Here is a 21,018-nt window from a genome sequence, read left to right on the forward strand (position 1 = left end):
GAGGTCCCCTCCCTCACCTCAACCCCGAATGAGGCTGAGGTTGGCCTCCCCTTTCATCTCAACCTGCAAGATATACTGATGGGAGCGGGGTCAGAGAGGAAGGACGGGCCACTGTCCTGGGTGAGAGGCCTGGAGAAGGCTAGAGGGGCCCTGGCCGGTTTGGCTCAGCAGTTAGAGCGTTGGCCTGTGAACCAGAGAGACCCAGGTTCGGTTCCCGCTAAGGGCACGTACCTCGGTTGCAGTTTGTCCCCGGCCCTGGTTGGGTTATGCGGGTGGCAACCATTCGATGTGTCCCTTTCACGTGGATGTTTCTCTCCTTCCCACTCTATCTGAACAAAATATGGAGAAATGTCCTAGGGTGAGGGTAAAAAAAAAAAGAGAGAGGCCAGGGCAGGGCCACCAGAAGCTCAGAGGGAGGGCGCAGCCCCATCTGCCATGCTGTCCCTGCCTCTTGCAACCTCAGGCTGACTCCCCAGCCAAGGAGTCCAGATCCTGGTGGAACGCTCGGTCTCACAGTCACAGCCATGACCAGCCTGGGCCACACACTGGGGTCAGGCCAGATCCCAGCCCTGGGGAGCAGCCTCCTCAGTAGCCTGCGGCCTCCCCGCCCTTCCTCCGGTCTGCTACAGCGTACACACAGGCTCCATCCTGGGACACAGCCTGGACCACGTTCAGGAAAAAGAGCCTGTTGGTCTGCTTCTGGCCCCGGTGCTCAAGCCCCTTCTGCACCTCCTGGGGAAGAGAAAGGCCAGCTCACAGGGGAGGGCAGCTTGGACCTGTCTCCACAGGGGACAAGGCCAGGCAGGAGCCTGACTGAGAAGGCAGAACTGGGTGGGGCGGGAGGGCACTGAGTGAAGCCTCATCTGCAGGGCATGGAGTCTACACTTCCCACTCAAAGACCCTAAAGGAGAAACATGGTGGGGGAGACATCACCCAGCTCAGAAAGAACTCGAGAAGTAAGATCATTTCTGTCCTGAAGAGGAGGGCCCCAGGGGGCCTCAAACACAAGGCCCCAACACCCTTTGCTCTGCAGTTTGCCCACAGGTCCAAGGACTTTGACCCCCAGGCTAAAGGGACCAGTGATCTCCGAGGGTGAGGTTGCTTGGAGCACCGGGTTCTAAATGCTCAGGTCTGAGATGCTGAGTCTGTGGAATTTGAGGGCACCTGGGAGCCACGTGTTTCTAAGACACTGAGTACCTTGCCTCAAGGTTATGGTCCCCACACATTTGTCCGTCTATAAAGGGGCACAAATCCTGAGTGTAGGGACCTGTGCCACTCGAGCCCCACATTTCCATTTATCATTTTGCCCTAAGCATCCAAGGGCCTTAGCTGACCAGGACCCTAGGTTCCAGACCTCTAGGTACGAAGACCCTGGTGTTCCACAGTCCCTAGGACCAGGGCCTCTGACCTGAGGTCACCTGGTGAGGCCATGTGACCCTGAGCCATGGGCAGGGCGATGGCTCTGGAGCACTGCACAGTCCCTCTCCCTGACAGTAATTTCCCGGTGTCCTTAGATTGGAAGGCCACCATCCTCATGGCCAAGGCCACAGAAGGGACTTTGTTCTTTGTGGTCTACTGGCCAAACTCCAAGGCCCTGAGAAACAAAGACTCTCTTGACCTCAGTCCCTGGGACTTTGTATGAAGGTCCTTGGAGACGCATGGTCTCTACCCAGAGTCTATGAATTTCTCCCTGGGAGACCTTAGACCAGAAAGGCCAACACTCTTAACTCTCTGAGGGAGCGGAAGGTCTTGGGTTGCTGGATTCCATCTGTCATCTCTGAATCCTCAGAGTCCCAGGTCCTTGGAGAACTTCGCTCACAGAGTAAGACCTTCAGTCAAGGTCAAAGAGAAGGGCCCCGAGGGAGTGCTCAATATACTTCCATGGGCAGAACCCTGAACAGGGAGGGAAGGCCTCAGACTCCAAGTCTGAGCCTGATGGGCTGAGATCCTTAGTCTCCAGGCCCACAGACCATGGTTCTCAGGGTGACACAGCCCCTTGGGCTCGAGGCCTCCCACTCTGGTTGTTAGAGAGTTCTGCGGGTCATGAGAGCTCTTTACAGGAAAGATAGCTTTGAGGATCTTAAACCCCAGCTGGCTGAACTTACTCCAGGCATCAAGCTTGGAGCCTTGAAAAGCCGCCAGTGTTTTGAATTAGGTCCTAGCAAAAGGCATCTGCCAGCCCCGAGAAGCTTCGAGAAAGCTGAGCCTCTGCTGAGGCAGGAGTGGAGCGGGGTGGGAGTCAGCTCCCAGGTGGGCTTGTGTAGGGGATCCGAGAAATGTTCCTAAGAACCATCACCAGTGCAGCTCCCGGTGCCTCAAGGCCTCTGCAGACTCTTGTGGGAATAATAAACTCTCACAAATAAACTTGCCCTTAAAAGCTGCAACTCTCAGGAGGAAACCGATTATCATCAGGGAGAGTCTGAGAGGCCGAGCCAGGAAAACTAGCTTCTGGAGAGAAATGCACAGAGCGGGGACCACGTTGCTGAGGCGCTCAGCCCGGGAGAAGCATGGAGAACACCCTGCTCTCCGCCTGGGAGGCCAGGAGACTGGCCTTGAGCCTCCCCCCGTACCCCCAGCTCCGATGCTGCCCAGAGCCGGAGTGAGCCTGGCGCAGGACACCCAGTGGTGAGAGCAGGGGCCCTTGAGCAGCCTACACTGAGGCGTCCTGCCCAGAGGCAGCGCCGACTGCGGCCTCACCTGGCTGAAACCGGACTCGTACTCCACCTGACCCTTGTCGTTCACGTGCAGGATGGGGGCTGCGATGGCTGCGCCCAGGTCAAAGCCAAGCCACAGTTTGTTCATGATGACCTGGAGAGAGCAGGATGATGCAGGGAGGGAGGGGGCACCAGCCACCCCTGCCAACCTGTCCCTACCCCCAGAGAGGGGACATTCCAGTCAGGAGCCTCCAGATTCACCTGGGCCACGGCAGAGATGATGAGCTCCCCACCAGCCCCACCGATCACCAGCTTTGACCCCTGGACTGTGTTGACCAAGATGGAGGGGACCATGGACGATGGGGGCCGCTCTCCTGGAACTGGAGGCCAGATGGGTGTCACCTGCAGCCTGGCTTCCGAGCCAGGCCCGGCAGGACTGCCCCCCACCTCTGTCTCCATTCACCACTTCGCAAACCATGGCTGGGAGAGTTGGGGTGGCTGCTCCAGGGGCCACCATGCAGCACCGACCCTGCCCGCCTTCCTTCCGCCCCAGGGGGGCCCGCACTCACCAGGTGGAGGGGTCTCGTGGGAGCCAGGCTGGCGCCTCCAGCACAGGTCTAGGAGTTGGTTGTTCAGGAGGATGCCTGTGCGCGGCGAGTACACCATCGCTCCAAAGCTGCTGACGGGAGGCGGAGCCTGGGCTCAGGCTGCAGGCCTGCTCCCACCGGGCTGGAGGCCCACCGCCCAGCCTTGCAGGAGCCCCTCATCGTAGTGGCCACCCTCCAGCATGCCAGAGCTGCTATTTTCTCTCTGGCACCGCCCCCGTAGGTGCCTCATGTGCCCCCACCCCAGGTGGGTCCTGGCTCAGGGCCACCCATCAGCAGCCTTTGCAGCCAGAGATATCAGAGGTGCAGAACCCCTTTTGACAGAGAGGAAGAGCAAATGGGAAAAGCAAGGTGCTGCCCCATGGAGAAAACCGAGGAGGGGCTGGGGGCTGGGAGACCAGGCAGAGGATGGGGTGGGGGGTGGGGTGACTCAGGTCTAGGGGCAAAGGAGTGGGGCCTGCCCGCCCGCCTCCAGGGCATACGCACGGAGTGTTGATGGTGCTGGTGGCAGCCACGGCACTGCCATCCTCCCCCAGCACGGACACGTGGGCCGTGCCCATGCTGTGGCTCCAGGCCCCGGCTAGGCTGTAGTGGCTGAGCTGATGGTCACCCCGGGCGTCGATCTGCTGGCGGATGCGCTGGGCCAGAGCCTCTCCCAGCAGGTCCTGGGAGGAGTTCTGGAGTGGCGGTCAGTTGACTGGGTAAGTGAGGGGCCCAGTGGGGCCCACAGAGTGGAGGGCCCCTTCGGGGATGCTCTCCAGTCTGTCCTCCCTCGAGCCCAGGCTACCTCCTGACCACCCTCCAGGTCCCCTGAAATGTGATGCTACCACGACCCCCCGTGCCTGCCGCTCCAGGGCCTCTTCCAATGCCCAGACCTGCTGCACCCTCCCTGCCCTGGGCTGTCCTGTTCTAGAACCAACCACGTATACAACCGCACTTGGCCAAACTCTCGAGGTCCACAGATGGAGTGCCCGCTGGCCCATCCCTGCCTTCATGCGGAGCCCTGGGCCTGCCCAGGACACTTCACCTGCACCTCCGGGTGGCTTTCAGGGTCCCACAGCCGCCACCTCAGCCCTCCGGCAAACTTGAGTGTTTCCACGAGGTGATGGTACAAGTTCACACTCCCCTCAGGCCTGGCCACCGACTCTGCAGAGAAGTTGAACCCTGCGGAGGGAGTGGGCGCAGGTGGGGGTCACCCTGTGTAATGGGTTGAATGTTGGACTCCCCCCAAAAGAGATCTGTCCATGTCTTAATCCCCAGAACCTGTGAATACGACCATACATGGCAAAAGAGTGAATATTACCTTATATGGCAAAATGTGTGATTATTTTTTTTATTTTATTTATTTATTTTTTTTTAATTTTTTTCTTCTTTATTTTTTTTTAGAGAGTGAGAGAAAGGAAGAGGGAGAGAGAGTCAGAAATATTTTTTTTTTTTTTATTTATCCTTACCCGAGGACATTTTTTTCCATTTTTTGCACAGATAGAGTGGGAGGGAGAGAGAGGAAGAGAGAGAGAGAGAGAAACATCGATGTGAAAGGAACACATCGAGTGGCTGCCACCCGCACGACCAACCAGGGCCGGGGACAAACTGCAACCGAGGCACATGCCCTTAGCGGGAACCGAACCCGGGTCTCTCCGGACCGCAGGTCGACGCTCTAACCGCTGAGCCAAACCGGCCAGGGCTAAAATGTGTGATTAAATTAAGGATCCTGAGAGGAGCAGACTATCCTGGGGTGTCGGGTGGGCTCTAAGTGTAATCACATGTAACCTCATAAACCAGACACGCGGAGAGGCCATGTGACCGCGGAGGCGCAGACAGTGACGCAGCCACGGGCCTGGGAACGTGGCAGGTCCCAGGAGCTAGAAGGAGCCAAGGGCAGATTTTCCCCCAGAGCCTCCAGAGCCCCCAGAGGAGAGGTGGCTGATTGACCCCTGATTATGAACTTCAGGCCTCCAGAGCCAAGGGAGAATAAGTACATGTTGTGTCAAGCCGTGGGTTTGTGGCAATTTGTTCCAGTGGCGTCAGGGAACAAACATAGGCAGCCTCGAGCCGCCCAGCCCTGAACACTGCCAGGACCCCCCTCACCCCCCTGCGGCCTTCCACAGGCCAGGCCAGGCCTCACAGGACACCCGCACTCTGGGACTAGTCACCTGGTGGGGAGGGCTCAGTGGGTGGATGACCTCAGACCCTTCGGCAGAGCCCTGAGGTCAACTCTAGAACACATCGTCTCGACTCATTTTCCAGAGCCCTGTCTTTGGCGTCTGATGAGGGGCTGAGCTGGAAAAGGCCGCGGCTGGGCTGGGAATTCAGGTTCCCAGCAGGACAGGACTCTGGCCGGAAGTCTGGGGGCCTCACCTTGGAGCACATTAAGGATGAGACTGAGAATTGCACCCCCTGCAGGCGGGGGCGGTGAGTACAGGGTATAGTTGCCCAGAGGCATCTCCAGGGCGTCCACCACCTGAGGCTGGAATGATGCCAGGTCCTGCATGGTCAGCTGGCTGCCTGAGGGAGACAAGGAAGGCTCTGCGTACAGATGGGGAAACAGGTGGAGAGTGACGGCCACTGGTCCCCGGTCACACAGTGGTGCTTCCCTGGTTCCCTAGCCTTCTAGACCCGGAGGGGTGAGGGTGGGCCTGTGGCCAGGGGCGTCAGGGCTAGCCTTAGAGCCAGATGGGGGACAGGTGGACAAGGGCCAGAGGCATCAGGTCGGGGGAAGGAGGGGAGGTGGGAGAAGCGAGCTGGCCTCTGGGAGACTGAGGGTGGCCAGTTCCAGGCCCAGGAGCCCACCAAGGCCACCAATAACTCCCCCCACTTGGCCTTAACCCACAGGGCCTCTGCTTCTTCAGGGCCATGACGGCAGGGTCTCTGCGGCCAGCAGTGGGCGGGACAGGGCGCACAGCCTCTCTAAGCCCTGGGACCAGCTGCCACTTTCTCAGGGCCTGGGCAGGAGCCTGTCCCCTAAGCCTGTGTCCAGAACCTGGGAGGGCAGGCGGCTTCGGGACCTCGGCGTGGCTCACCTTCCTTGGCAATGTCCTCCAGCAGCGTCCGGCCCAGCCTCCCTGTGTAGAAGACCTCTGCGCCTTCATTGGCCACAGTCCTCAGGGTGGCGGCCAACGCAGGCCAGGGGAATGGGTCCTGGGCCCTCAGGGGTTCTGTCCCATTGAAGAAGAGCTGCCTGGGGGGTGGGGGTCAGCCTCAGGGTGGGCCCAGGTGCTCTCTCAGGGTCCTTGGGACCCTACAGGGAAGTAGTCCTGCTCCGGAGTCCTGAGGGGCTGGGCTGACTCCTCTCGCTCCTCACCTGTCCAGGGAGGACTCGCTCCCCAGTCAGGCCTGTGTTCGTCCACCCAGGGCCTGTCCTTCCCACTCCTGGGAGGACCTGGTCAGTGGGCAGGCAGGGTGGGCAAGGGGGTAGCCAAGGCCCTGCTGCCAGCCCAGACAGAGCCAGAGGGCAGTGACAGAGCCCAAAACCATGCCCTTAGAGTCCTGTCAATTGGCCACAAATTCCTCTGGCCTGAGCCCCTCCCGTGAGGTGTTGCCACACGGAGCCCAGAGGTCTGAACTGAGACAGCAAAGTCCTGCCTTGGGAGCCCCCAGCACCAGCACGGGGCCAGGCTTCCAGCCGCCCAGGTGGAGCTTGGAGGGGCCTGAACCCAGGAGCTGAGAAGGGGCCCTGCACCCCCCGCCCCAGGAGGGCTCACCTCAGGGAGGAGTCTCGCACGGAAGAGCGAAGGAGGTCGTGCTTCAGAAACTGACTGAGGACGGGGGGCATGCGGTAGTCCCCTTGGAGCAGCTCCACAGTGGGCTGGAACAGCTGTGCCCAGGGCAGGCGGCCGTGGCGGCGGTGGGCCTCGGCATAGCCACGGAGCTCCCCAGGCACCCCTATCCACTGGGCCCCTGCAGGGCGTGGCAGCGTCATGCTCCTGCCCCCACGCTGCCCTCAGCCCGTGGCTTCCCGGCCTGCCCCAGGGTTCTCCACGACCCCCTCAGTTGGCCCCAGCAGCCTCGTTCCCCAGACATGCAGCCAGAGGGAGCTTCCGGAGCCCACACCTGACTATGTCCTTCTGCACTCGACCCCGGCTGCCCGCTGCTAACCGTACAAAGTTCACAGCCAGCCCATGGGGCCCAGCACGAGCCGGCCCAGGACCCTCATCCCCACGACCCATCTCCACTGAGCCCTCTAGCCTTTGCCGGGGCTGGTCCCTCCGTTTGGATCACCCTTTCCTACTTAGAGAGCTCTCCCCCCCAACCTCGGAATACTCCCCCAACCCCAGCAGGTCAGGAGCTTTGAGGGGGCTCCCCAGCTGCTGTCCCCCAGTGCCAGGGTGTCTCCGCCTGTCCATAAGGGGTTGTTCTGTCAGCCCAGTGGCCCCTCCCGAGGCCTCACCCGTGTTCAGTGGTCGGACCCGCTCACACTGCTTCAGCAGCCCCTGGACATAGCTGGCAGGCACCGTCTCCCTGGCATTGATGACCTCCACCTTCCCTGCAGTCAGGACAGGGTGTTCCTGTGATGAGGCCACTCCTTGGCCGGCCCACCCCATGGTCCTCCTCTGACATCCCTGGCCCTGCTCTGGGCCTCAGTTTCCCTCTCTGTAGCATGAATTGGCCTCTTCTCAAGATAAGACCTGAAGGGTGGGGGTAGGGGGGTCCTATCTTGGACAGAACAGGCTCAGCTGCTCAGGCCGAGCACCTTGATGTCAGTGCTTCCGGACAGGCCCATCCTCCCCAAAGGGGTCCTGTATGGACGCACCTGTGGTCGCATTGTAGATGGTGAAGATGACCCCTCCGCCCAGGCCCATGCTCTGAGGGTTGACAGCACCCGTGCAGACCAGAGCCGCGATGGTGGCATCCACGGGTGAGCCCTGCTGCTGAAGGATGGCTCTGGAAGACAGGGTGCAGAGTGAGGGGCCTGGCTCCCTCGCCCCAACCTCCCCACTGGGCTTGCTCCGCTGTCAATCACTGAGGAATGGTGACAGGCAGATGGCCCTTCTGTTGCCACCAAACCATCAGAGACCAGACCGGGCTGCTCTGTCAAGTCCAGCCACTCACAGGTCCAGAGGACTCCACAGATTGCAAATTGTGATGCCACGTACACTGACCTTTGCCATATATAAGATGCTTCTCAGTCTGCAAAGATCTTCTATCGCCATTATTCCCTAGGTCCTCCCAGCATCACCGGCCTGGGCCAGCCCCTTGGTCCCTCCCAACATTCCCAGCAGCCCAGCCTGCAGACACTATTCCCATCTCACTGGGGACACACAAGTTCCAACCCTTTTAAAGACTGGACTTTTTCAAGTGACCCCAGGATCCTTCCCTGCCATCAGGGCTTGGGGTTTGGGGCTTGGGCTGGTGGGACGCACAACCCCTCCCAGGGCCCCGATGTCTATGGGAAGGCTCCCTTGCCTCAGTCTTCCCATCTATCCAACAGCAACAAGCACTGGGCCCTTCGGCTTTGAGGTGTGGCCTGTGTCCAGGAAATGACGCTCTCCCTGGGGCATAGCCTTGCACAGCTCACGAGAAACATCCCTGCGTCCCTGGGAAGCCAGCATTTAGATCCCAGTTATAGTTTGGGAAACCAAGGCTCCAAGAGAGAGTGGACCTGGTCCCCTTTCCCCAACCCGTGGGACCTCTGATGCCAGCACCTCAGCTCGGGCACCTTGGCTCGGCCTCCCCGTCCTGGACTCACACCCTTTCCTGAGCCACATGTCCTTGCTCTGGTCCAACACATGGGCACACACATGTGCCCCAAGGACACATGTAATCTTGGAATGGAAAAGAGTACACAAAGCCAGAATCATGAGTTATTTAAAACTGTTACACTCAGGCATAGAGAAATATAATTTTTTAATAAGAACAAAACACCATAAAGTCAAAAGACGAACTGGGGGAAATTTTTAAAAAAAATTCCATCGCAGACAAAGTCCTCATTTCTCCTGACCCATTGCTCCCTCCCCCTGCAGTGTTTTCTGTAAGAGGCTTCCAGGGGGTGTGCCCCACACACTAAGCTCTGGTCTTCCTCCCACCACCTGACCTCATGATGTCAGAGGCCATGAGCTTATCCAGACTCGGAGCTAAAATACAACCTCTAGCCCCTGGCCGGTGAGGCTCAGTTGGTTAAGTGTCATCCCTTGCACCAAAAGGTCGTCAGTTGGAGTCCTGGTCAGGACACACGCTGGGGTTGCCGGCTCCATCTCCAGTAGGGGGCGTGCAGGAGGCATCCAATCACATGTTCTCTCTCATTAATGTTTTTTTCTCTCTCTCTCTCCCGCTTCCCTTCGTCTCTAAAAAAAAAAAAAAACAAAAAAAACGCAATTTCTATGGCATAGAGTCTATGCTGATGATCCCCAAATGTTATCTCTAGCCCAGTCCTCTCCCCTAAATTCCAGGCACTTTATCCTCAGCCATCCACAAGATAACTCCCTGGGTGTCTAAGAGGCATTTCACGCGGAACATGACCTGAACTGAACCTGGTACCTCCTCCACCTCTGCCTCAACACGGCTGCTCTCCTAGGCTTCCCTGCTTTGAAAAGGACACAACCATTTACTCCTTTGCCCAGGCCGTACACCTTGGAGTCATCCTTGATTGGTCACTTTCTTCATCCCCATATTCAATCCATTAGCAAAATCCTGCCAGTTAGTTATACCTTCAAAATATAGCCAGATTCCAATCCTTTCTCCTCGCCTCCGTCACCACCACCTGGTCCAAGCTGCCAGCATCTCTCACCTGGGTTATTGCAATCGTCTCCCCTCTGGTACCTGCATCTGCTTTGCTCTCTTATGTTTTAACAAAATAATCTGTTTAAATGTAAATCAGACATCCCAGGAATGGAAGACTAAGTGATTCAGATGAACTTTCCTTAGACAACTAAAAAGCCAGACAAATAGAAAACACCTGCTTATAAAGGCATCAGAAAGGGGGAGAAATACAGGTCTAGAGGGCGAGGTGAGCCTGGCACTTGGAGAGGTTTTCCCAGAGAGGGTGGCCAGTCCTGGAAGGGGAGTCGGAGAGGCCAAGCGCTTCGACACCCCTGTGTGTCTGGGGCTGGGCTTGCTGGCAAAACACACTTGGAGACGGGCCCTGTCTCTAGGAATAACAGTAAACAAGAAATAGATCAGCCCTTGTAAGGATATCATCTTAGTCACTCAAATCAGACCAAGATGATTCCAGAATATTGGTATCTTGAGCTTCAAATTATTGTTCTTTTCATTTTTTAAAAATCCTCACCTGAGGATATTTTTCCATTTATTTTTAGACAGAGTGGGAGGGAGAGAAAGACAGAGAGAAACGTCGATGTGAGAGAGACACATCGACTGGCTGCCTTTCGCACGCAATATATAGCATGCAAATCAAGAAAGCTTATATGACTACTAATTTTAGACAAAGTAGACTTTAAGAAATAAAGTATAATTAGAGATAATGAAGGATACATTATTATTATAAAAGCTCAATTCAGCAAAAAGATGTAAAAACCTCAAGGTGTGTCCACTTAACAGTTTTAAAATACATAAAGTGAAGCCCTGGCCAGTTTGGTTCAGCAGTTAGAGCATGGCCCGCGGACCAAAGAGTTGCGGGTTTGATTCCAGTCAAGGGCACGAACCTCGGTTGCAGTTCTTCCCCAGCCCTGGTTGGGTCATGCGGGAGGCAACCAGCCAATGTGTCCCTCTCACACTGATGTCTCTCTCTTTATCTTTCTACCTCTCTATCTATTTCTATCTCTATCTCTATCTCTATCTCTATCTCTATCTCTATCTCTATCTCTATCTCTATCTCTATCTCTATCTCTCTCTCCCTCCCACTCTGTCTGAAAATGAGTGGAAAAATATCCTTGGGTGAGGATTAAAAAAAATAATAATAATAACAACAATAATAATAAGTTAATAAATAAAATATATAAAGCAAAAATTGGCAGAATGAAAAGAATAGACAAATACACACAGCGGGAGACTTTACACCCTTCTCGCGGTAAGTGATGTGATCAGCAGAACAAATCAGTGGGACGCGGACTGGAATGACTCGGTGAGCGGCTGAACTGACGTCCACAGAACGCTACCCGGCAGCTGTGCAGCGAATACGCACCCTTCTCCAGACACACTAAATATTTATAAATCAGATACATCAATTAGAAAATTCCCATATATTTGGAAATCAAGAAAAACACTATGTGGGTGGCAACCACTCAGTGTGTCTCTCTCACGTCTATGTTTCTCTCTCCCTCCTTCTCTCTCTCCTGCTCTATCTGAAGATAAATGCAAAAACGTCCTAGGGTGCCCTGGCTGGTTTTGCTCAGTGGTTAGATCGTCGGCCTGCAGACCAGAGAGTCTTGGGTTCGGTTCCCGTTAAGGGCACGTACCTCAGCTGCACTTTGTCCCCGGCCCCAGCTGAGGTCGTGGGGGTGGCAGCCAGTTGATGTGTCTCTCTCTCTCTTCCTCTCTCTGTTGCTCCTGCTCTATCTCAAGATAAATGCAAAAATGTCCTCCGGTAAGGATAAAAAAAAGAAAAACATTAATAAGTAACCTATGAAACAAAGAAAAATTTACAGTAGAAATTAGAAAATATTTTTAACCCGGTGTAATGAAAATGCCATATATCAAAAGTTGTGGGGTTGCCCTGGCTGGTTTGGCTCAGCGGTTAGAGCATCAGCCCGAGGACCGAAGAGTCCGGGGTTCGGTTCCCGCTGGGGGCATGTACCTCGGTTGCGGTTTGTCCCCGGCCTTGGTTGGGGCCGTGTGGGTGGTGGCCACTTGGTGTGTCTCTCTCACGCTGATGTTTCTCTCTCTCTCTTCCTTCCTCTCTCTTTCCCACTGTATCTGAAGATAAATGCAAAAGTGTCCTCAGGTAAGGATGAAAGAAAGAGAGAGAGAGAGAGAGGAAGGAAGGAAGGGAGGGAGGGAGGGAGGGAGGGAGGGAGGGAGGGAGGGAGGGAGGGAGGGAAAGAAAGATCAGAGCCAATCATAGAGTGAATGAGTTACTGATAGACAAACATGAAAAAACAAACAAGAAAAGTTGCGGGGTTTTCAGCAATGCTGTGGAGGGAGGGGAGGGAGAAAGGCAAGGGGCCCGGAGAACTCCCATCCCCTACAGGTTCTCACTGGGAACCTGGAAGGCCGCTCGGCCTGGGCACCTTTGCTCACTGTTACAGACTGAGCTTTGCACTCTCCAGCTTGGGCGAGTGAAGGGGCCCAGGAAGGTGGGATGGTGCTGAAGAGTTCTGGTCCTGAGAACTCCCCGAATGAGTGGGCCAGCGCTCCCCTCCAGGGCTGAGATTCACAGGGCCAGAAGCTGCTGGGAACAGAAGTCAAACTGAGCGTGACAGAAACAACAGCGGCAACGAAGAGAAGAGTTTGCTTTTCATTTTAAGTTGTGGAGGTGATTCGAGAAGACAAATATAGAAAGCAGGGGCCGTATACATCTTTTCAACCATGAAGCAATAAAAGCTATTTTGACTCAGCTACCATCCTCAAAGTACAGGAAAAATCATCTTGCTTAAACATGAACAATTAAAAATGTTGAAGTCACACTCCATATGAAGTCGTTCTAAGACAAAAAGCTGGGGAGGAAGAGAATAATGTCCCAGGGAGGCAGGCCAGAAAGATAAACCCACACAGCAGGTGCAAACTACAGCTTAGACGTTCAGAATGTGCTAAGCTAAATGAAAACAATGAGAGAACAGTAGACATCAGAATCGGAAAACCCCTAAAATGAAGTGACAGGAAAATATGAAGACTGAAAAAACAAAATTACAGAACTCAGAAAAGAATGGAGCAGGAGCCCTCGCCAATGTGGCTTAGTGGTTAGAGTGTCGGCCCAAGCACAAAAGGGTCTCAGGTTCGATTCCTGGTCAAGGGCATGTACCTGGGTTGCAGGTTTGACCCCGGCCCTGGTTGAGATGCGCGTGTGAAGCAACCAATCAATGCGTCTCTCTCACATCGATGTTTTTCTTTTTCCCGCCCTTCCACTCTCTTTAAATATTAATGGCAAAAATATCCTCAAGATAGGATTAACAAAAAAAGTATGGAGCGTGAAAGAAAGCATTCTCAGATCCCATACAAGAAAAAGTTGAAGGGGTTCATCACCATCAAGCCAGCATTAGAAGAAATGTTAACGGGACTTCCTTAAAAAGAAGAAGAAAAAAATTAAAAATACAAATAAGAAAATATTGCAAAGAAAAAAAAAAAGACTCTGATGGACAAAACCAAACACATAATAAAAGCAGTGAATTGGCTCTGGCCGGTTTGGCTCAGCGGTTATAGCGTCGGCCTGGGGTCCAGAGAGACCCAGGTTCGGTTCCCATTAGGGGCGCGTACCTCGGTTGCAGTTTGTCCCCGGCCCTGGTTGGTCATGCGGGTGGCAGCCACTCGATGTGTCCCTTTCACGTCGATGTTTCTCTCTCTTTCTCTCTCTCTCTCTCTCTCTCTCTCCCTCCCACTCTATCTGAACAAAAAATGGAAAAAAAATGTCCTCGGGTGAGGATAAAAAAAAAAAATGCAGTGAATCGATCAACTATAAAGCTAGTGCAAATGTTGAATGGCAGAAGGAGGCCCAGCCAGTGTGGCTCAGTGGATTGAGCACCGTCCCATGGACTGAGAGGTCCCACTTCAATTCCTGGTCGGGGCACATGCCGGGGTTGTGGGCTCGATCCCCAGTAGGGGGCATGCAGGAGGCAGCTGATCTATGTTTCTCTCACATTGATGTTTCTATCTTTCTCTCTCAAAAATCAATAAAAACATATTTTAAAAAAGAAAGAAAGAAGGGCAGAAGTAGGAAGATCATGTGTAATTACAATAGTAAATGAAAAGATGCACACACACATACAAAAAAAGTAAAAAACAGCTGTGGCTGGGTGGCTCAGTTGGTTGGAGCTTCGTCTTGTATACCAAAAGTATGCAGGTTTAAGCCCTGGTTGGAGGCAACCAATCGATGTTTCTCTCACGCCAGTGTTTCTCTCTCTCTTTCTCTCTCCCTTCCTCTTTCTCCCAAAATCAATAAAAACCTACCCTGGGGTGAGAATTATGGAAAAAACATAAATGTGGAGGGGATGAGTAAAAATGGTAGTGATTATAGAAGTGTTTGAACTTAAGTGGCCATTAACTTAAAGTAGGCTGCTATTAACAGTTTGGTATATATGAAGCACATGGTAATCATAAACCAACAATCTGAGAGATATACAAGAAATAAAGAAAAATTAATACAAAACAACACCTCAGAAAGTTATCAACATAGAAGAGAAGAGTGCAAGGGAATAAGAAAGGAACAGAGGAAAACTATAAAAACATACAAAAACGATTAATAAAATAGCAATAACTATATACCTATCAATAATTATTTTAAATGTAAATAGATTAAATGCTCCAATCAAAAGGCAAATGGATAAAGAAGATATGGTGCACAGAGGGGCTGGCAAAAGTAACTTTACAGTTGTGAGTATGTGAGACAGTTTATTCTTGTATTATTATTTATTAAATTATTTCACATACAAACAACCAAACTGTAAACCTACTTTTGCCCACCCCTGTATAAACAAAGAATTATTACTTAGCCATAAAAAAAAAAATGAAGTCTTGTCATTTGTGACAACATCGACAGACCTGGAGGGTATTATGCTAAGTGAAATAGGTTGAACAGAGAAAGACAAATATCATATGATTTTAATACCCTCTAGGTCTATCCAAGTTGTGGCAGATGGCAAGATTTCATTCTTTTTTTACGGCTGAATCATATTTCATTGTATAAATGCACAACTTCTTCATCCATTCATCTACTGAAGGTTGCTTCCATATCCTGGCTATTGTAAATAATGCTGCAATAAACATATAGGTGATACACATACACACACACACACACACATACATACATATATATGTATATATATAGCCATGTTATTATTCATATTTTTATCTTTTCCCTCCTTTTTTAAAACTATGTTTTTATTGATTTTTTAGAGAAAGAAGGGAGAGAGAGATAGAAACACCAATGTGAGAAACATTGATCAGCTGCCTCCTGCACGCCCCCTACTGGGGATTGAGCCTGAAATCCAGGTATGTGCCTCCAGAGATCGAACCAGCCCCTTTCAGTCCATGAGATGATGCTCAATCCACTGAGCCACACTGGCCAGGCTCCCCCTTCTTCTTAAAGAAGACCCTTTAATGTTTCTTGTAATACTGGTTTGGTGATGATGAACTCCTTTAGCTTTTTCTTGTCTAGGAGGCTTGTTATCTGTCCTTCAATTCTAAATGATAGGTCCTTGCTTTTCATCACGTTGAATATTTCATGCCAGTCCCTTCTGGTCTGCAAAGTTTCTATTGAGAAATCAGCTGACAATCTTATGGGAGCTCCCTTGTAGGTAACTTTTCCTCTTGCTGCTTTTAAGAGTCTCTCTTTGTCTTCAAATTTTGACATATAATTATGATGTGTCTTGATGTGGACCTCTTTGGATTCATCTTGTTTGGGACTCTCTGACTTCCTGGACTTCTATGTCTATTTCCTTCACCAGGTTAAGAAATTTTTCAGTCATCACTTTTTCAAATAGGTTTTCAATTCCTTGCTCTTCTTGTTCTGACATCCCCATGATGCAAATATTGGTGCTTGAAGCTTTCTCAGAGGCTCCTTAAACTATCCTCATTTTTTAGATTATTTTTTCTTCCTGATGTTTGGATTAAGTGTTTTCTGCTTCCTTATCTTCCAAATTGCTGGCTTGATTCTCTGCTTTATCTACTCTACTCTTTTTTATTTTATTTTATTTTTGTTACAGATGTTTCTCCTTTTTTACCCCATTGACACCCTCCTCCCCATCCCCCCACACCCCATCCCTGGCTTTGTTGTCCATGTCCATTGGTTATGCCTACATGCATATAAGTTCTGTGGTTTATCTCTTCCTTCCCCCCACCACCCCCTTTTCTGAGGGTTGTCAGTCTGTACCCTACTTCCATGTTTCTGGGTCTACTCTATTCCTCAGACTGTTATGTTCATTATATTCCATAAATAAGTAAGATCATGTGGTATTTGTCTTTTTCTGCTTGGCTTGTTTTAGGATAATACTTTCCAGGTCTCTCCATGTCATCTCAAAGGATTTCTTTCTTACAGCTGCATAGTAGTCATTGTGTATACTCTTGATTTCCTGTAATGTATTCTTCATTTCAGTTAGTGTTGTCTTCATTTCTGACTGGTTCTTTGTAATATTTTCTATCTCCATTTTTATGTTTCCTATATCTTTTTTGTTGTTATTGTTGTTGTTGTTGTTGTTAATCCTCACCTGAGGATATTTTTTCCATTGATTTTTAGAGAGAGTAGAAGGAAGGGAGGGATCCTCAACCCTTTGGTGCATGGGCTGACACTCTAACCACTGAACCACACAGGTCAGGGCTGTTTTTATTTATTTTAGAGAGAGAGGAAGGGAGAGAGAGAAAGACATCAATGTGAGAGAGATACATCCATCAGCTTCCTCATGTATGCACCTTGACCAGGGATGAAATTCACAACCTAAGTATGTCCCCTGACTGGGAATTAGACTGGTGACCCTTTGGTGCATAAGACAAGCCAGGGATCGACCAGCAACCCAGGTACATGCCCTTGACTGGGAATCGAACCCAAGACCCATCAGTCCTCTGGCTGATGCTCTTACAGCCAGGGCTCCGGGTTGTCCTTACTCTGCCTAGACTCCGATGCCCCAGTGGGTAAGCACTCTGGGCCCCACCAGCCTCCTCTACAACTACTCACTTGACCAGTAAAACTCTGACCTTTACCGGCCAAGCCTGAGGCTGAGAAGGCACTGGGGTTCGGGGTATGGGGTGAAGGCTCTGGGAAGGCCCCACTCCTCCTGCAGCCCTGGAGAGTTTCTCCCCCTGTGGGGCAGCAGAGAAGGTGGTCCCAGCTGGGCCCGCTCACTCTGTGACACCAGGCACAGCCCTGCTGTGCAGGCCTAGTTTCCTCGCAAATCAAGCGGAGCCATGAATCCCACCGGATTCGGGGAGGAGAAGTGAATTCCCTCTCCGGGGATCAGCGGGAGGGCAGGCATTTCTGAATGGCCACAGCAGACATCACAGAGCTAAGAGCTACCACCAACCCCGAGGCTCACCATCCCTCTAGAAGTCAAACACTCTGTGTCCACAGGCATGGTGACATGCATCTACTGTATGTCCACGCGTGATGCCTGCCAGGTCCTCACTTATGTAAACTTTAAGAACCATCCCCCGGGGGCTCTGGCTGCAGCAGGAGAATAGCCGGCAGGAGGAGACTGGGTTTGGGAGGCCCTGCTGGGGAGAGGAGACAGTGGTAGGGAAGTGGGGATAGGAGGGAGATGGGGGGGCTGCGGGCTACGGGCCCCTAGCAGACCCTGCAGCAGCACAGCCAGAGAGCTCCCAGCCCAACCTGGCCCTCATGACCCCCTGTTCTATAGCAGCTGGGACCAGCTCCAGGCTCTCTCCCACTCCTGGCTTCTTAAAACAAGAACAGGAAGCATAGCGCCATGTGACAAGTACACAAACACTGGGAGGGACCACATCTGTTCTCCTCACTAGGAAAGGGTTCTGGGAGGTCCTCGGTCAAAGATCCCAACCCGACTCACGTGCACAGCAGGGCACATCACGGAGAACCCTCAGACAAACTCAGGGAGACAAAGCGGGCCCCCTCGGAGACACGTGACCGCAGCCCTTACTCCTGGGGACCGTGTCCCCATCAGGGGTCTCTGGGACCGAAGCCCCTGGTTGGATTTGCATCTTGGCAGCTGTGGGTTCAGGCGGGTGTGGCACCTCTGCCTGTTCTCATGAGCATGAAGGACACACTCCCCTCCTGTACCCTGGAGCCCTCTGGGGAGACGAAGCAGCCTGCTCCCCACTTGTCCCCGAACTGCCACCGTCAGCCACTGCCATTCTGTAAGGAGCCCTGGGGGAGGGGACAGAAAGCCCTGAGAAGAGCCCAGAGGACCAGGTCAGGAGGGGGTAGGGCAGGGACAGACAGACAGAGGAAGGGAGGAAGGAATGAATGAAAAGGCGAATGAATGGAACAGAAGAAAGCATGCAGGAGGGTGAAGCTAGGACAAAGCGGGAATGACCACCATCTGCACAGTGGTGCCTTAGGCTGGGACTCAGTCATACTCCTTCTTGCTCTGGGACAGTTCTTTTCCGCTTACAAATCACGCCTGCGCCTGACAATGGCCCACGAGACAGATATTCCGGGAAGCAGACCCAAACAGTAAGGAGGGGGCGGGGGGCAGAAGCCTCCCCTGGGCAAGGCTTCCTGGAAGAGGGTCACAAATGACAGCTAGGGCTCCTCTCCACGGCCCCCATGAGCGGGGGCTGTGAAACGTCAAAAAATCACACGGGGGGAGGGGGGGATAGGTCATGGGGGACGTGATGCCAGCAGCCAGGCTGGGGGACCGGCCCTGGGCAGCACTGAGTGCACCCCAGCTGGGGGACCGGCCCTGGGCAGCACTGAGCACACCCCGGCTGGGGGACCGGCCCTGGGCAGCACTGAGCGCACCCCGGCTGGGGGACCGGCCCTGGGCAGCACTGAGTGCACCCCGGCTGGGGGGCCGGCCCTGGGCAGCACTGAGCGCACCCCGGCTGGGGGACCGGCCCTGGGCAGCACTGAGCGCACCCCGGCTGGGGGGCCGGCCCTGGGCAGCACTGAGCGCACCCCGGCTGGGGGACCGGCCCTGGGCAGCACTGAGTGCACCCCGGCTGGGGGGCCGGCCCTGGGCAGCACTGAGTGCACCCCGGCAGGGCAATACTCATATACGGAGCCTCCAAACTCCCTCACTCATGACCCTGGGGGAAGACCCAGGTTGGAGAACTGGCATGGCCTCTCTGAAGGGGCCAGCACTGGTCACTGTGATCAGCGTGGCCCAGACCAGTGACACTGTGGCAATGCCTTCTCTGAGCCTCATGAACCCTGGAGCTGGGAATCGACTCATATACCATCTCCCTGCCTACACTGTCATTGTCTCCAAACCCCCATCTATCCTATGCACATGCCTGCTGCCTGCTTCCTTGCTGCAACCCAAACCCATGTGGCACCCACATACGCACGCGACATACGCACCTTCACTCTTGCCACTGGTCACAAAATCCCTGGGAGGGGCCAGCTACCACCTCCCCGTACTCACCGTCCAATGTCCGAGCAGACCTTGGAGTCAGCGGCGACCGCAGCGTGGGCAAAGGCCGGGGGGGCGCAGGGGGAGTGGTGGCGAGAGAGGACCACAGCAGGCACGATGATGGCCAGGGCCAGCCCCAGCCCCAGCAGCACCATGCCGAATGTGGCTCCGCGGCCCTGGGCCATGGCTCTGCCGCGCCGGGCGTAGGGGAGAGAGGGGAGGCCGGTGGGCCGACAGGCCAGGGGACAAACAGATGCACAGACAGTGTTGTGGTTGAATGGACAAGACAAATCGCAGATGGACTCACAGAGGACTGGACCGATAGACAGATGTGGCCCAGGGACAGATAAATGGATGGATAGGCCAGACAGCTAGAGAGAGGATAGCAAGAGAAGATGGTCAGATAGACAACGGGACAGAGGCAGGATTACAGATGGACAGACAGGTGTACAGATGGACAGTGGACAACCAGGCAGACAGGTGGGTGTGTGGACAGATGGCTCGTGGCGGCGGACTGCTCCCTCCTCCGAGGCTTGCTACGGCGGGAGAGCTAGCTGCGTGCTTGAACTTGCAGTTTTCAGCTCCTGCTCTTGGCCCTGGCATGAGGCCAGGGAGCAGGGTGTTCATGGGGAATTTTTCCTTCTAGACGAGCAAACCACAGCAGTTAACTCCCTCACTGCCATGCCCACGACCCGCCCCAGCAAGCCTAGTGGTACAACTGCCCCTCCTCTCTGCCCGCTGGTGCCCTGGCTCCCCCGCCACATGTGCTTGAGGACTTGCCATCTGTGACCCTCAGAGCTGGGGACAAGGCTCTCAGGACACCCACAGCCACCTCCCAGTTCCCAGCAAAGCCTGGCCAGCAGGGCTCAGAGAAGCAAGGGGCCAGGATGGAACCCTGATTCCCACCCTTTAGGCATTGCACTGCCCAGCAGCAGCTCCCCTCAGCACACCCAGAGCCAGAGGACACTGGGGGCGTCAGGGCCACAGAGGTGAGAATGAAGGGAGTAAGCGACACACAGAGGGGGGACCCAAGGCCATGCCACTCAGGACCCAGCTTAAGCCTCCGTTCAGCCACAGCCTGGCCGGAGGATGAGATGAGGAAGGAGTGGGCTGTGGGGGTGTCCAGAGGGCATTTGACTTCTGGGTCGGCTTTAAAGGCAGGACCACTCAAGAGCAACAGTGCCTGAGACCACAAGATGCCAGTGCAGTGAGTGCAGACAGGGCGTGTGTCCAGCCCTTGGCACCCAGTGCCCACCAGACCGTCCACCCCTGGGGCCTGCTTTCCCGGAAATGCCACTGTGGGCCTCTGGGTAGTGAGGCTGCCCTTCCACCCGCATCTCTGCCCTGCCCTGCCGTCTGCTTCCCTGTGTCCATCTATGCTCCAGTCACTCCTGGGCAAGCCTCCTCTCCTAGGAACACTGCCTGGGCCCTGCCCTGCCCAGACTTCAGGGTACCCAAATGGGAGGTGGCCCCTTGACCAGGCTCAGCAGGGGCACAGTGGGCAAGGCTGCAGGCTGGACTTCCATCCACATAGTTCTCCCACAGCCCCTGCATGTTGTCCCCTTTCCAGGTCTCTTTACACCCGCAGGCACAGAGGTCTGTACCTGCACAGCCATGCAGCTTGCCAGGCCCCCAGTCCAGAGCCCTGGTCAGCCTGCATCGGAGAGGCTA

General features: G+C 53.9%; 1 protein-coding gene across 4 annotated transcripts; it reads right to left on the reverse strand.

Moving 5' to 3' along the window:
* Nucleotides 1-568: 568 nt before the first annotated feature.
* On the reverse strand, nucleotides 569-19,532 carry GGT5 (gamma-glutamyltransferase 5). 4 transcript variants are annotated; one of them, XM_036276977.1, is made up of 12 exons: nucleotides 19,360-19,532; nucleotides 8,010-8,140; nucleotides 7,647-7,742; nucleotides 6,961-7,156; nucleotides 6,280-6,437; nucleotides 5,618-5,764; nucleotides 4,287-4,423; nucleotides 3,746-3,936; nucleotides 3,224-3,330; nucleotides 2,916-3,103; nucleotides 2,698-2,808; nucleotides 569-732 (listed from the first exon to the last, which is right to left on the reverse strand). In XM_036276977.1, the coding sequence occupies exons 1-12, from the start codon at nucleotides 19,530-19,532 to the stop codon at nucleotides 586-588; spliced, it is 1,782 nt and encodes a 593-aa protein (XP_036132870.1). In that variant the 3' UTR covers nucleotides 569-585. The 4 variants fall into 4 exon arrangements, with proteins under 4 accessions (XP_036132870.1, XP_036132871.1, XP_036132872.1 ...); XM_036276978.1 differs by having other exon boundaries at nucleotides 2,916-3,056; nucleotides 3,183-3,330; XM_036276979.1 differs by lacking the exon at nucleotides 7,647-7,742 and having other exon boundaries at nucleotides 2,916-3,056; nucleotides 3,183-3,330.
* Nucleotides 19,533-21,018: the final 1,486 nt, after the last annotated feature.

The sequence above is a fragment of the Molossus molossus genome, unplaced genomic scaffold (genome assembly GCF_014108415.1).
Source record: "Molossus molossus isolate mMolMol1 unplaced genomic scaffold, mMolMol1.p scaffold_m16_p_22, whole genome shotgun sequence".
In the NCBI taxonomy this organism is placed as follows: Eukaryota; Metazoa; Chordata; class Mammalia; order Chiroptera; family Molossidae; genus Molossus; species Molossus molossus.